Source organism: Lolium rigidum, chromosome 7, assembly GCF_022539505.1.
Source record: "Lolium rigidum isolate FL_2022 chromosome 7, APGP_CSIRO_Lrig_0.1, whole genome shotgun sequence".
In the NCBI taxonomy this organism is placed as follows: Eukaryota; Viridiplantae; Streptophyta; class Magnoliopsida; order Poales; family Poaceae; genus Lolium; species Lolium rigidum.
The window spans coordinates 316,841,546-316,856,827 of NC_061514.1; the positions used below are offsets into that span (position 1 = coordinate 316,841,546).

General features: G+C 43.0%; 1 protein-coding gene across 1 annotated transcript; it reads right to left on the reverse strand.

Annotated features, from left to right (window-relative positions):
* Positions 1 to 6,406: 6,406 nt before the first annotated feature.
* Positions 6,407 to 9,445, reverse strand: LOC124675986. The gene is made up of 6 exons (XM_047212074.1): positions 9,342 to 9,445; positions 8,646 to 8,726; positions 8,436 to 8,516; positions 7,684 to 7,909; positions 6,876 to 7,092; positions 6,407 to 6,758 (listed from the first exon to the last, which is right to left on the reverse strand). The coding sequence occupies exons 3-6, from the start codon at positions 8,504 to 8,506 to the stop codon at positions 6,625 to 6,627; spliced, it is 648 nt and encodes a 215-aa protein (XP_047068030.1). The 5' UTR covers positions 8,507 to 8,516; positions 8,646 to 8,726; positions 9,342 to 9,445; the 3' UTR covers positions 6,407 to 6,624.
* Positions 9,446 to 15,282: the final 5,837 nt, after the last annotated feature.

Consider the following 15,282-nt stretch of genomic DNA (forward strand, 5'->3'; position numbering starts at 1 on the left):
TAAAGCTCTTCCCGGCACCCTACCGGAGGGGGAAATCATCGCCGGAGGCATCTACATCGACATACCCGCCTCCGAAGTGATGCGTGAGTAGTTCATCCCTGGACTATGGATCCATAGCAGTAACTAGATGGTTGTCTTCTCCAATTTATGCCTCATGTTTAGATCCTGTGAGCTGCCTTACATGATCAAGATCATCTTTATGTAATGCTACATGTTGTGTTTGCTGGGATCCAATGAATATTGTATACTATGTTGAGATCGATTATATATTCTTGGCATATGTTATTTGTGATCTTGCATGCTCTCCGTTGCTAGTAGATACTCTGGCCAAGTAGATGCTTGTGACTCCAAGAGGGGGTATTTATGCTCGATAGTAGGTTCATGCCTCTAGTTTTCTGTAAGAGTGACAATAACTTCTAAGATTGTAGATGTGTTGTTGCTACTAGGGAGAAAACAACAATGTTTTATCCGAGGGTAATTCTATTGTTTACTTTACACACATTGCTTAATGCGATAATCTGTTGCTTGCAACTTAATACTGGAAGGGGTTCGAACGATAACCGGAAGGTGGATTATTAGTCATAGACGCAGTTGGATTACGATCTATGTATTATGTTGTAATGCCCAAACGAATCCATAGTAATAATCTTGTCATGTATGGTCGGTATTCTGTCAATTGTCCAACTGTAATTTGTTCACCCAGCATGTTATTTATCTTTGTGGAGGGACACCTCTAGTAAACGGTGGACCCCGGTCCTGTACACTGATAAATTCAACCACGGTAATCATGCTCTGTTTACTTACTGCAAGCTCTGGTCTCTTTAATTACTGCAAACATCTCCTTCCACTCGATACATTTAATCCTTTGTGTTCAGCGAAACCGGTGAGATTGACAACCTCACTGTAAGTTAGAGCAAAATATTTTGTTTATGTTGTGTGTAGGTTTCACGTTGTTGCTAACGCCGGTAGTGCGCCCTGCCACTAGTCAGCTAGCAACACCTTCAGAAGTCACGCTTTTCTCCTACTGGTCGATTAAACCTTGGTTTCTTACCGAGGGAAAAACTTGTTGTTGTGCTCATCACGCCTTTCTCTTGGGATTCCCCAACGTGATTGCCAACTTCCACGTCAGCACCATCAAGCGCATTATGCATGGTCGTGGCCTTCGCCAAGGTGACCCGTTGTCCCCACTCCTTTTCATCCTCGCCATCGATCCGCTCACACAAATCATTGATGCAGCTACCTCCCATGGCCTTCTCCACACCTCTCATTGGAGGGTCCAGGCGTAAGAGGTGTCAGCGTTACCCATTCGAGGTTGATGAATCCTCAAAATGGCGATCTCTTGTCATCCTCACCCTTATACACTAGTAAAAACTTTATAGGCATGTAAAAAAAGCAACTTTTATAGGGGTCATTGGGTCGGTGATGTGGTAAATCCTCTACATGCCACATGTATTACTGGTGGCGTAGATCTGTGTGCTGATGGCGCATCAGAATAGATGCCTCTCCACCAGTGTGTGGAACCCGCCAACCCATCTGGTGTCAAAAATTTAGTGGCATGGAATTCGATTACAACGCCGGCTAATCATTTTTCACCCATGGTGTGTGTTTTCTTACGCGCGCCGCTATTTTCTTTTAAAGAATATAACGGAAATTCAATTCAGCTCCTTGATGCATATGCTCCATCTAGCCATAAAAACATATTTCGAATTGTCAAAACAAAAGATTGCTTGTACATCTCGATGATCTATGTGTGTTCGTACAGTTTCATGAAAAAATGATATTTTTTGTGATCAATGTAAAAAAAGCAATTCATGTCTCACAAAAAACCTTATTTTCAGCATAAAATTTTGTCTTTTTTACTCAGCCCGAATGACAAGTTATTTTTTAATGGAAAGACTTTGCGTGCATATAGCAAGTGAAGATGTACACGTGAATTTTCATTTCATTTTTAAAGATGCATTTCGGAATAAAGGGAGCATATACACCCAGGCACCAAAACATCACCAGAATATAGAGCTTAATTTATTTGGTTAAAACATGTTTAAACAAATTTAAAATAAATAAGTAAAAGACTGCATACATGCCAGGCCCCTAGTGGCGTGGTAAGGTGGGCCACGCTACTAGAAGCCCACCGACCATCGGACACTAGATCAGTAGCTAACAGAAGGGATTTTTGGAACATTAACACTGCCAACTATTACACCTTAATTCCAAAAGGAAAAAATCATGGAGAAAAGGTGGATGGGGAGACGGTAACAAATGGTGCACCAACCTTCAACAATCATTGACGAACCAAGACGGCGACTATGCAAATCGTGGAACCAGGAATCCTAAAGAGATGAATGGGAACATGAAGGGGGAAAAGGAAGACCAAAGCTTAATCTCACATCTCTCATATCTGTAAGTGGATGACCAGATGAGGAAGAACATATTAGAAACAGTGAAAGATTGGCCCGGCCCATATGACACGTCGAAGCTTGGCGTGGGGGGGGGGGTGTAATCGGGCACGACTTGAGCATAGGGGTTGCCAAAAACAAAAAGTTCACCAAGTTCCTTAACCTTCCAGCTGAGATGTATCAAGTTTTATTTATTTTTTTACGAACGGTCTATCATGGCTAGGGATATTAACATTAAATAATACTCCCTCCGTTCCATTCTATAGTGCCTATAGTGCTTGTATCTAGAGCTGGTATCCCCAGTTTTTTCTTTTCTTTTTTTTTCTTTGTTGCATGCTACCTTGTACTCCTAGCCGGTTGATGGCTTTGTTAATTCAAAGCTGGGCTCATCGAGCCTTATGTTTAAATTTTTTTTTAGCTCAGTTGGTACTCGTCGGCGAGCCTTGACTGCTAATAAGTCTAAGGTAGCAAGATCAAGTCTTGCCAAGCGCGTTTTCACTTTGTAGTTTGTACTTTTTTTGCTACTCTGGATGATGCCTATGAGGCAAAATATAGTTGATCGAGTCTAAACATATGAGAAAAATACAATGAGATACCATGAATTCTTGGATTGAATTAAATGATTCATCACTGCAGTTTTTATTTATAAATTGTGAGGTAAGTTTGTTATAGTGTTATTGTATTCATCTCACGGGATAGTTCTCATTATTCTTCTCATAATGCGTTTATCTATGTACATGTGCTTGTTGCCTGGAATACCTTTATATCCTATAAGCCTTTGAGATTTCGAATGTATTTCCTTATTTTTAAAAGCTAAATAGTTCAAATGTATCAAAACAGTTAAATGTAGTTTTTTCAGTCAGACCACTGGTTTTAACTATGTATATGTGTTTCCTTTTAGAATAGTTTTTAAAACGTTTTTACCATAGGTTCAAAATCTAGAGGTGACATATATAAATTATATTTTTTTATTAGTTATACTAATAAAATATGGCCCATTTCAAAATTCCGCACAGGGCCACGGAATTTGCCGGCCCGGCCCTGATGCCGGCGCTGGACTTTTGGTTGGTACTGAGCAAGTCGCTTCACACATGAGTCTCTTCTTACTAGCCTTGCCAACGAGCAGGTCTTAGCACCACGGATAGGTGAGCTCGGCGCCTATGTTCGATATCCTCACGGCCATCTTCTCCATGATCTCATCGCGGAACAACCACCACTACAAGAAGTCCCATGTGGCCCTGTGTGTACCAAGTTCATCAGCAATAGAGCCTTCATCACGTTGATGGACTGACGGTGGAGAGCTCGATCACGCACGACATCCCGGTATGAAATCTCAAACATAGTGATGTAACATATAGACGGTATCTCATTGGTGATCTTCAAGGAGAGCTTGTTTGCAGTTTGTGTAAGTCTGCCTTCGACATCACTGTAATGCTGCCTGTCATTATGTTATTTTTGCACATTTTTTCATATGTTTGAGACAATACATACATGCGGCCTTCGCAAAACTTAAATGGTGAGAAGATGTGAATATAGGCAACAAGAGGCTGCCTTTGCAAAATTTAAATGGCGAGAAGATCTGAATATAGTAGAAACAAGAGGCGTGACTCGTAAGGACATCCATGGTGTTGCAGAAAACCTAAACCATCTCATTCGATTCACATATATAAGATCCTAAAAGGACAAGGGACGAAAAAGGAGTAGACGCTACCTTGTTAATTAATTGTTATTGGCTTATTATTGTAGGTTTGGCTAAGAAATTTATGTTCTGGATATACAGATATTGCACCGTTGGTCTACTTCTTGGCTATTTTGTATATATTTTCCGTCATATACAAGTAAGAAATCATGCTGCTTTAGGTACTAAGTATTTCTTTTGATTTGACTAAATTTTCAGTATGTAGTGGCTGCAACTGTCACGAGTTAATGTAGTTGTTTTGGCGTCCACAAGGTTTATCATGTAAGAAACATGGCTACTACGATTTTTGACTATGAGACTACTAAATAAAATTATATTTTTTTGATAAAGAAAAAAATTATGATTACACGAGTGGTACTTTGTTAAGAGCACAATGATTATTCTATATCTATGTCCCTTGTAGTGAGTTTTTTTATCATTATTACATTACTATTGGGTTGTTTGGTAGAAGATTTGGGTTGGTAACTTCGAGTTTTCTCTAGACATGTCCACGAGAAGGCATAAGAATGTCTAACAAGAGGAGATGCAATGTTTGTTTCCAGTTTTGCGCCTAATCTAATAAGGAGGTGGCCCGACGAATGAATATTTGTTTCTGGCGAAAGGGAAAGAGTGCATAATGGTGGCCAAGAGGAGAGGAAGCATTACAAGGCATGTGGCTAAAACCTAAACATATGTACCGAGCTTGCAGCTTTTGATAAAAATGAATGACTGATGGACACCGAATTTGATGGTATTTCATAGCAACACACGAGCATTTAGCTATATTAAATACTCCCTCCGTTCCTTGATTTAAGCCGTATAGTTTTTTTTTTTTTTGAAACGAAGGCAAAAGCTTTGCCTCAACTATTAATTAAGAAGAAGTTGCTCAGTTTTTAGGAGAAAACCGAGCGAAAACCTACAACGACAGGGCTAAACCCATACCAACAGCACACCCACAAGAGAGAAAACATCGAAAGAATACAACCTCTAAACCAACTAGAACCAACACCCAAGAGCATAACAACCCACTAAAAGGACATAATAACCAAAAAGAGTCTAACCAACTAGAAGCCGTATAGTTTTCGTGCACGAGAATTAACGCACAGGTTTGGATGGCTATTTTCGTTGCTTTTGGACCATGCTGCCCCTAGAGGAAGGAAACGTATTAGTACTGGTTGTTTTGGAATGTCTGGATCCTTCCCAAACCAATCTGACACTCCCGTGATTCTCTCCCAACAAATCCCAGAAATCTGTCTCTCCTTTTCCATGGGAAGCTTGGCCATGGGATCGGAGATGGCCGACCCATTCTTGCTGGCAATGCTTGAGGATGCATTGATCTTGCCGCCGCTGTCCATGAGAGAGGATCTAACGTGAGAGAGACAAAAGGAGTTCCGGTTGGGAGAGGGATGGACGGATGCTGCAAAGCTGTACTTAAAACAATCAGCTACGTGAGAAAGGAAAAAATACAAAGAAGGTAAGCTAGCTAGCCGGCCAAATCATCTACTCCTAATTTTCAGGGATTCGCATGCGGGTCTTAATTGCAGGATTCCCATGCGGCAACAAAGGTAGGGGTAGTTTTGACAACAATTCTAATACGGCTTGAATTTCAGATTTTTTGCTAAAAAACTATATGGCTTATATAAAGGAACGGAGGGAGTAATAGTTACATCGTTCACGAGGGTCCATCAACCCTATTACAAGTTTTTTACTCCAAGCAATTTCTACCTATTTTCATGCGTTGCAATATTAATATCCCTCTACCAATGACTAAAATCAACCTTCCCAATCAAGCCTGCTAAGGTAAAACAGTCTGCAAACAGAGAACTACATGGACAAGGGTGTGCCTACGTCTCAGTTGACTGAGATTTTCTTAAGTCTCAGTCACCTCAGAAAAGTGCAACTACAGTTTAAAGAAAAGTGCAACTCGGTTCAGTTGCACATTTATGTCAGAAAAGTGCAATTGCAACAGAAAGTGCAACTCAAGACAAATTCTTGTGAGTGACTTAGACTTAAGAAAATCTCAGTTGACTGAGACGTAGCAAAACCGCATGGACAAACCCTTATAATACTCAATAAATATAAAGATTCTAGCTGGGGCTACTAGAATGCTTTGCTAGTTATTCATTTGAAGGTAACATTCAGTTTAGCGATCCAGGAAAACCTAAAATACAATGCACTACTTTTATAAATATTTGGTTGAACTTTACAAAATTGGGCTTTAACCAAACTAATACGAGATTGTTATGCATACAGCAGCTTTCTATCTGATAACAATAGGACGAACAATCTGATGGTATCGCTTACTCTGGCCATCCATGTAGACGGTTTGATATGAGTCGGACAGAAATTGTACAGATACCAGCTTGTAATATAGGAGAGGGAAATACTTTCTAGTATGCACAAAATTAAATTAAGACCGCTTCTGTCACAGAACTGAGACACACTCCATACTACATTAAATATGTTCATGGAGGATAGGATTCTTGAGTACAGATCATGTCACTTTGCAATAGCTCTCCTCTCACACAACTGAATAACACAAACTTCCCACTAACAGAATTCATCATCACGCTCTTCATCACTGTCCCAATACGGCACGAAACCATACTTGTGCCCACCTAAGAAGCCACCACAACTGGGATGTACAAGATCTTCAGCCTGATATTGACACCCTTTGCACGGAGCTTAAAGAGAGAGAAGTGCATTTGTTAATGGTAAGCACAAATAAAATATGAAAAATGACCTTCAAAGTTAGAGCACTAGTGTATTAGCGTAACAAATGGACAAAAATGTGAAAATACCTTGGTCATTTCCTTCTGATGGTTTGAAGTCATCTTCCCTCAAAGGCATGCAAGCATAGACATCATTCTCATCTTCAAGATCATGATGCACTTCAGCAAAAAACATTATATGTTTACCCTCTAATCCTTTCACTAAAAAGTTGAAATGCAAATATCCTATCCCGCATTCATCAATAAGGTTTCTTCGTTTCACTTCCACAAATTCCAGTTCAGTCGGCTGCAGTATAATATAAATGCACGTCAATATAACAGGCCCACTTCAGATAAATAGTAAATTGCAGCAACGAGTTAAATCAGTAGACTAACAACCTATAAGAGAATAAGAACACTCATTTTGTTGGTGAATTAACTTATTAAGCTACATGTTTGTTCTGAAAACTGAGTAAGAGCAGTAACGATTCCATACAATAGCTAACTAATGTGAGTTGGTTTAGACTAGTAAACTTCATGTCCATTCAAGTTCAGCAGCCTGCAGTACAATGCAATGCCAATATAACAGGCCCATTTCAGATAAATAGACAATTTCGTTTCAACTCTGCAGCTAGCTTCAATAATGAGCTAAATCAGACATATAAAAGAACAAAAGACAGCCATTACTATGGGTGGATTAACTTATTAAGCTGTGTGTCCATTCTCAAAGCTGAATAAGAGTAGTCATAATTAATTGATAAACCAGTAAAGATTTTCACATGCAGTAAACTGCATGTCCATTCTAAAAACAGAATAGAAGTAGCAATAATAACTAACACATCAATATAGTCATGGAAGAATAACCATAACAGCAATTCGTGATTGATATGGGTATGACCTGCATGTTATTTTTCTTGGTATAGACTTTCAGTGCTACAATCAAGAACTTGCGATCCTGCTCTTCTCTTTGCCTAAGCTGCTCCTCGCTAGGCCTAAATGTTGACCTGTCCACAAGGCTAAGACTGCGTCTGGCAGCCTTAATAAAAGCCTCACGAAGATCCTTAAGAGTAAATTCTGATTCCCTAGGAGTGGGATCATGCCAAGTCTCTAACCTTGTGTCGAAACTGCATTAGTGAGAAAAAATATAAACGAATAATCATTAGTTTAAGTGTTGAAGTTGTGAAGCACATGGAAAAGGAAGTTATGTCGGCAAATTAGAAATAGAGGACATGTTGCATGTCTTATCTAAATCAGCATTAGCAGCAAATAAGTAAAATGACATGTTCATCTAGTGCGTACTATATTTACCTTGGCCTTCTGACTTCAGACTCATGCAATGGATATTGTAGCAATTAGAAGATATGGTCATTTTCCTTTTGTTACTTTGCTGCTCTTGCTATTGTTGCTATTAGTGACCAACAAATTAGAAGCTATCTAAAGCGTCCGCCCCAGCAAAAAATATGTGTGCTTCCCTGGAAAACTGAGTAGTTCAAAGATAATAAACTAGAGTGGACGCAGCCTAAAAATATGTGCTTCCCCTTCTTTGTGTTTAGTTATAAGTTGCGTTGTTGCTGCTGCTGGCCAACAAGTGGAAGTCTATTGAGTTTTAAACTAAGTTTCTTTGAAGATGAAAGAATGCTGCATGCGTACCGACACAGTTCGCCACGAACCATACGCTCGACAAAATACGAAGGAGTAGTTGGCGTGGTTGTCCCCGACATGTCTGCCGATCTCTCCTTGAATAAAAAATAAAGTAAATTGACAATGATTCCCAAACCAGATCAGTACACGGCCGGAAGAGAGATTGCTAGCGGGAATCATCCCCCACCAGTCGATCAACAAAAAGAGCAATTTGCTCACCTGTGATGTTGGCTGCGGTAAAAATCACTGGCGATCAGGTGCTTGGCCAAGCCACCTCCCCGTGTCCTCCACTTCACCCTCCTGCAAATCGACAAAAAATTGTTTCAGCTTCAAATACAGGTGTGGAAATGCTGCAAAAAAGTTACATGTAAAACGCAAGGTTGACGAGCGAACGGAAGGAGCTCATGAACCTAGAGCATGCGCGGTTGAGCCAGCCTAACCGCCTCCCTCCACGTTGAGGCCTTGTTTACTTGTGTATTGTATTTACGGGGATTATTCCGAATCCTGGAAAATCCCCAACAGTCTGTTTAGTTGTCTGAATTTGGACGGAATAATCCCCGGATTTCCCCACATTTTTGCATAGATTTAAAACTCCCCACCCTGCTAGTATATTTTAGGGAAGAGTATTTGAGGCGACCAGATTCGGGGATTATTAAGTGAAAATACGAGAGAAGTAAACAAGGCCGAGGCGGCGTCTAGGGTTCCGCTGAGGAGCGCGAGCCCGATCATGAGGCGGCTGACAAGCGTGAAGTGGGAGACGTTGACGAGGGAGAGCAGGACGCGGTTGCCGGCGGCGATGGGCGGGATGAGAAGGAAGGGGATCTGGTGCGTGCGCGTGAGGTACGAATAGAGGCAGTACGGAGACGGATGATTTCATTCATAATAAAGGTGCAAAAGCTCGCCGCGTTTGCTTACCCGGTGGAGAGTGCTGCGGTGAAACTCGCCGGATCCGCCGCTAGGGTTATGGCACCTCGATCAGGTGCGTTTCTGCGAGGAAGAGGAAGCCCACGGCCACGGCCACGGCCACGGATAATAAGTAGAGCCAGAGCGGCACCGAGACGGTACGGTACCCGTTCCGTCTTCCGTCTCCGACCAGGTTCCGCAACCCCGTTCACGGGTTGGTCCCACTCCCAACCCGTCCAAACCAGCAAAAAACCAACTCGAGTAAAACCGACCGACTGGGTCACGCTTTCTTTCTGCTCGCGGGTTTGTTTTTCGAATTCATGGAGCTATAAATACCCCCGACCGATCACTTTCTTTCTTTATTTTGACCGCACTTCCCCTTCTTCTTCCTTCGTCTCCCTCGAACGGTTCGTCTTCATCGCCGTGGAGGAGCGCCGCCACGGGGATCCTCACCATCTTTTCCGCCGCAGAACCGGCGGAGGCCGCCAACGATTCCCTCTCCAGCGACCTGATTCATCCACAGTAGGTCCGATTTGGATTCTTCTTCTTTGCTCTCTCGACAGACTTTGTCCGCCATTGTCCTGTTTTTTGAGTTCTTTGTGCCTTGGGTCGTGTCTTTCTTCTAGGTTCCCACATTCTCTTGCAATTTCTTTCGTTTTGCAGATCTCTTTTTCTTCTAGTTTGTGAAGCATAGGTCATGTACCTTCTACTCCTCTCCTTGAGTTCATCGATAAGATGTCCTTAGAAGAACACATCCTTACGGTTGTTCCCTTGTCAGAGGAGGCCGAAGGGGCCGAAGATCCTGCGCTAGGACCCGACGTACGCACCAGGCATGTAGGCAGGGAGGGCTCCAACATACGCCCAGTAGAAATAGATTGGTTGTATAAAACCAAACGTGTTCCCCCTGAAGTCATATGTAGACTCCCCAAGGGTGAACTAGAGCCTATCCCTGAAGATGGAGAAGTAGTAGTGTTCCTCACTCACTTTGCGCGCGGCTTTGGGCTTCCTACTAGCGGCTTCTTCCGCGCGTTCCCTGACAAGTATCGGCTTCAGCCCCATCATCTCATGGCCAATGCCTTTACATTCCTGTCATCCTTTGTAGCCGTTACCGAAGGTTATCTCGGTTTATGGCCCAACATCGAGGTGTGGGCGCGGCTTCAAAACCTTCGAACTCAATCTGTCCAGGATCCGTCCTATCCTGCTCCGCATAAGCCGATGGTGACATGTGGTGCGGCTATGGTTACGCCGCGCCGGAGCACCAAATTCATCCGGGTGAATGGCCTTGATTCATGCCGCAAATGGCAAAAGACTTTCTTTTACGTCAAGAATGCCGGTAGTGAGGACTTCATCAACCTCCCCCCTATGTCAAAGGAACGTCAGAAAAGCTCAACTGGACGTATAATCCGGGTAACTCTCATGCCGAAACCAACCAGATATACACTCTCATCTGCGAGATGAACGAGTCCGGCCTCCCTTCACTGGATGACCTTGTGCGTACGTTAATCACCCGGAGGGTTTCCCCACTTCAGGGGTGCAGCCACAAGATCTGCCAGATGAGTGGCTGCATGGATCCCACCCGGATGACCACGCCGGAGGTACTAGCGCAGGTCAAAGCCATCGCGCAAACCGAGATGGGACCGGATTGGGATTGGAACCAAGAGCCATACAGCCGCGCTCATCCGGCACCTCAGGTAATATCACCGAGACACTTTAAGTTAACCCGGCACTTTTCTTTCTTTGGTGTTGGTTTTTGAGTTTTAGAGATGGTAAACCTAGAGGGGGGTGAATAGGTTTCTACAAGTTTTAATTATTTCTTTGCAAGTTAGGTTTTGCGGAATATAAAGATGAGCCTAATGCAAATTAGGTGAGGCACCCTATATGATGATACAAGTAACTCGAGCACGAAGGCTCTCACAGGCAAATATATCACAGGTAAAGAGTTCGGTTAAAGATAACCGATAGCACGCAGAGACGAAAGTTTATTCCCGTGTTCCCTTTCTTTGCAAGAAGGTACATCACGTTTGGAGAGGTGGGGTCCCACGAAGGATTCCCCAGCACCACGAAGGCTCACCTTCTTCTCCTGAGCCTATCCCACGAAGGAATAGCTCTTTTCACTTGTGGTAGACTTTGAGGCAGCCTTCAAACCTTCACAATCTTGTCAGGAGCAAATCCACAACCCGGATGCTTCCAGACGCTTTTGCCCACCTAGGGTTTCCAAGAAACCCTAGAGAGCATGTATCTTGATGAATACAAGGGGGAGCATGATTTGGCTCGGTGGAAGTATAGATCAAGACCTGCTCTATCTTTTCCCTGGAGGGATTTGAGTTTGGGTGGAGGAGGAGGGAGATCTGAGGCTTTTGGTGTTTCTATCAATGGAGTATGAGAGATAAAGCTCAAGGACAGTTGTAGTGTAGTGCCTAACCGTTCTAAGGTAGGAGAAGGGCTATTTATAAGTCCACTTGAAATCCAGCCGTTGCAGACCGTTGACAACTTGTCCAGCTCAGGTGTGCCGGGCGTGCCACCGGACAGGCCGGTGCAGCACCCGGTGCCGCCGGGCCACAGGCCGAACAGGCCGACAGCCGCTGGGCCTAGCGTCGGGTCAGTGTTGGATGCCGTTCTGGTCTTACAGTATACTTGCTTCGGTAGTCATCGGTGTAGGAGCCGGTATATGCAGGGTGGTCCGATGCTGGGGCCGGTGCCGCCGGGCTGGGCACCGGGCCAGCCGGCAGCCGCCGGACACTGGTACCGGGCAAACGGCCCTGGCTCCCTGGAATCGGCTCGGTGTGCACCGGTGTCTGGGCCGGTCTGCGCCGGACTAGCCGGTGTGGCACCCGGTGCCACCGGACCGTACGCCAGCATGAGCTTCCTTTGTTTTCTTCAAAGTGGAGGTCTCCCTTCACCATCTTGTTCCATTGATACACACTTAAGCCTGTTAGACTAATACCTGGGAATAATCTTTGTAGGCATGTATTAGTCCAAATACTCTAGCAACGGTGTCATTGTAACCAAAATAATGGATAAGGGTAAAATACCCTTACAATCTCCCCCTTTTTGGTATACGATGACAAACCAAGCTAGAGTCACATATAGATATTATGATAAGCTTAAAATCTTGATTCCATATAAGATATTAAGACAGCTCCCCCATAATGTATGCACTTGGAGAATTTGCGTTTGAATACAAAGTGCACCATTTGTATAATATGAGAAGCTCCCTCAGTATTTTTAGGAAACAAGCATGGTATGGACAAGCATATAGCAAGATAGAAGTAATAGGTGAAAGCATTAGGTGAAGTATGTTACCCTGTGATGTCTACGCACACTCCTTTTCCCGTAGACAGTGTTAGGCCTCCAAGAGCAGAGGTTTGTAGAACAGCAGCAAGTTTTCCCTTAAGTGGATCACCCAAGGTTTATCGAACTCAGGGAGGAAGAGGTCAAAGATATCCCTCTCAAGCAACCCTGCGATCATAATACAAGAAGTCTCTTGTGTCCCCAACACACCCAATACACTTGTCAGATGTATAGGTGCACTAGTTCGGCGAAGAGATGGTGAAATACAGGTGGTATGAATGAATATGAGCAGTAGTAACGGCGCCGAGAAAATAGCTTGTCTGGCGTGCGATTGATGGTAGTAATATTGCAAGAAGTAGAGATGCAGTAGAACAGTAAATAAGCGATGATTGCAGTATTTGGAAACAAGGCCTAGGGATCATACTTTCACTAGTGGACACTCTCAACATTGATCACATAATAAAACCACTCTACACTCTCTTGTTGGATGATGAACACCACTAATTGTGTAGGGCTACAAGAGCACCTCAATGTCGGAGTTAACAAGCTCCACAACATTCGATGTTCATATTTAAATAACCTTAGAGTGCATGATAGACCAACGCAATTATACCAAGTACTAATATAGCATGCACACTTTCACCATCATACTATGAAAGGAGGAATAGATCACATAAATACCATCATAGTAATAGTTAACTTCATAATCTACAAGAGATCACAATCATAAACTACGCCAAGTACTACATGATGCACACACTGTTACCATTACATCATGGAGGAGGAATAGAGTACTTTAATAACATCACTAGAGTAGCACATAGATGAATAGTGATACAAAGCTCATATGAATCTCAATCATGTAAGGCAGCTCATGAGATCATTGTATTGAAGTACATAGGAGAGAGATTAACCACATAGCTACCGGTACAGCCCTTAGCCTCGAGGGAGAACTACTCCCTCCTCATGGGAGACAGCAGCGGTGATGAAGATGGCGGTGGTGTCGATGGAGATGCCTTCCGGGGGCACTTCCCCGTCCCGGCGGCGTGCCGGAACAGAGACTCCTATCCCCTAGATCTTGGCTTCGCGATGGCGGCGGCTCTGGAAGGTTTCTCGTACCGTGGCTTATTCGTATCGAAGATTTAGGTCAGGGGGCTTCTTATAGGCGAAGAGGCGGAGTCGGAAGGGATACGGAGCCGCCACACGACAGGGGGGCGCGGCCCCCCTCTGGCCGCGCCGGGCACACGTGTGGGCCCCCTGTGGCCCTCCTCTGGTGTCTCTCGGGTGTTCTGGAAGCTTCGTGGAATTATAAGATACTGGGCGTTGATTTCGTCCAATTCCGAGAATATTTCCTTACTAGGATTTCTGAAACCAAAAATAGCAGAAAACTGGAACTGGCACTTCGGCATCTCGTCAATAGGTTAGTTCCGGAAAATGCATCAAAACATCATAAAGTGTGAACAAAACATGTAGGTATTGTCATAAAACAAGCATGGAACATCAGAAATTATAGATACGTTGGAGACGTATCAGCATCCCCAAGCTTAGTTCCTACTCGTCCTCGAGTAGGTAAACGATAAAAGAATAATTTCTGAAGTGACATGCTACCAACATAATCTCGATCATACTATTGTAAAGCATATGAGATGAATGCAGCGATTCAAAGCAATGGTAAATACAATGGTTAAACAATTGAATCATATAGCAAAGACTTTTCATGAATAGTACTTTCGAGACAAGCATCGATAAATCTTGCATAAGAGTTAACTCATAAAGCAATAAATTCAAAGTAAAGGCATTGAAGCAACACAAAGGAAGATTAAGTTTCAACGGTTGCTTTCAACTTGTAACATGTATATCTCATGGATAGTTGTCAATGCAAAGCAATATAACAAGTGCAATAAGCAAGCATGTAAGAATCAATGCACAGTTAACACAAGTGTTTGCTTCTAAGATAGAGAGAAATGGGTAAACTGACTCAACATAAAAGTAGAAGAAAGGCCCTTCGCGAGAGGGAAGCATTGATTGCTATATTTGTGCTAGAGCTTTTATTTTGAAAACAAGAAACAATTTTGTCAACGGTAGTAATAAAGCATATGTATTATGTAAATTATATCCTACAAGTTGCAAGCCTCATGCATAGATTACCAATAGTGCCCGCACCTTGTCCTAATTAGCTCGGATTACCTGGATTATCATCGCAATACATATGTTTTAACCAAGCATCACAAAGGGGTACCTCTATGCCGCTTGTACAAAGGTCTAAGGAGAAAGCTCGCATTGGATTTCTCGCTTTTGATTATTCTCAACTTAGACATCCATACCGGGACAACATAGACAACAGATAATGGACTCCTCTTAAATGCATAAGCATTCAGCAACAAATAATATTTTCATAAGAGATTGAGGATTGTTGTCCAAAACTGAAACTTCCACCATGGATCATGGTTTTAGTTAGCGGCCCAATGTTCTTCTCTAACAATATGCATGCTCAAACCATTCAACTCATGGTAAATCGCCCTTACTTCGGACAAGACGAACATGCATACAACTCACATGATATTCAACAAAGTGTTGATGGCGTCCCCAGGAACATGGTTATCGCTCAACAAGCAACTTAATAAGAAATAAGATACATAAGTACATATTCAATACCACAATA

Bases quoted from the DNA above. Each gene is read 5' to 3' on its own strand.
- LOC124675986 (XM_047212074.1), bottom strand. From the start codon at position 8,506: ATGTCGGGGACAACCACGCCAACTACTCCTTCGTATTTTGTCGAGCGT. The intron at 7,910-8,435 runs GTACGCATGCAG...TCACTAATGCAG, and splicing joins GTTCGTGGCGAACTGTGTCG to TTTCGACACAAGGTTAGAGA. The intron at 6,759-6,875 runs GTATTTTCACAT...TCTCTCTTTAAG, and splicing joins ATCAGAAGGAAATGACCAAG to CTCCGTGCAAAGGGTGTCAA.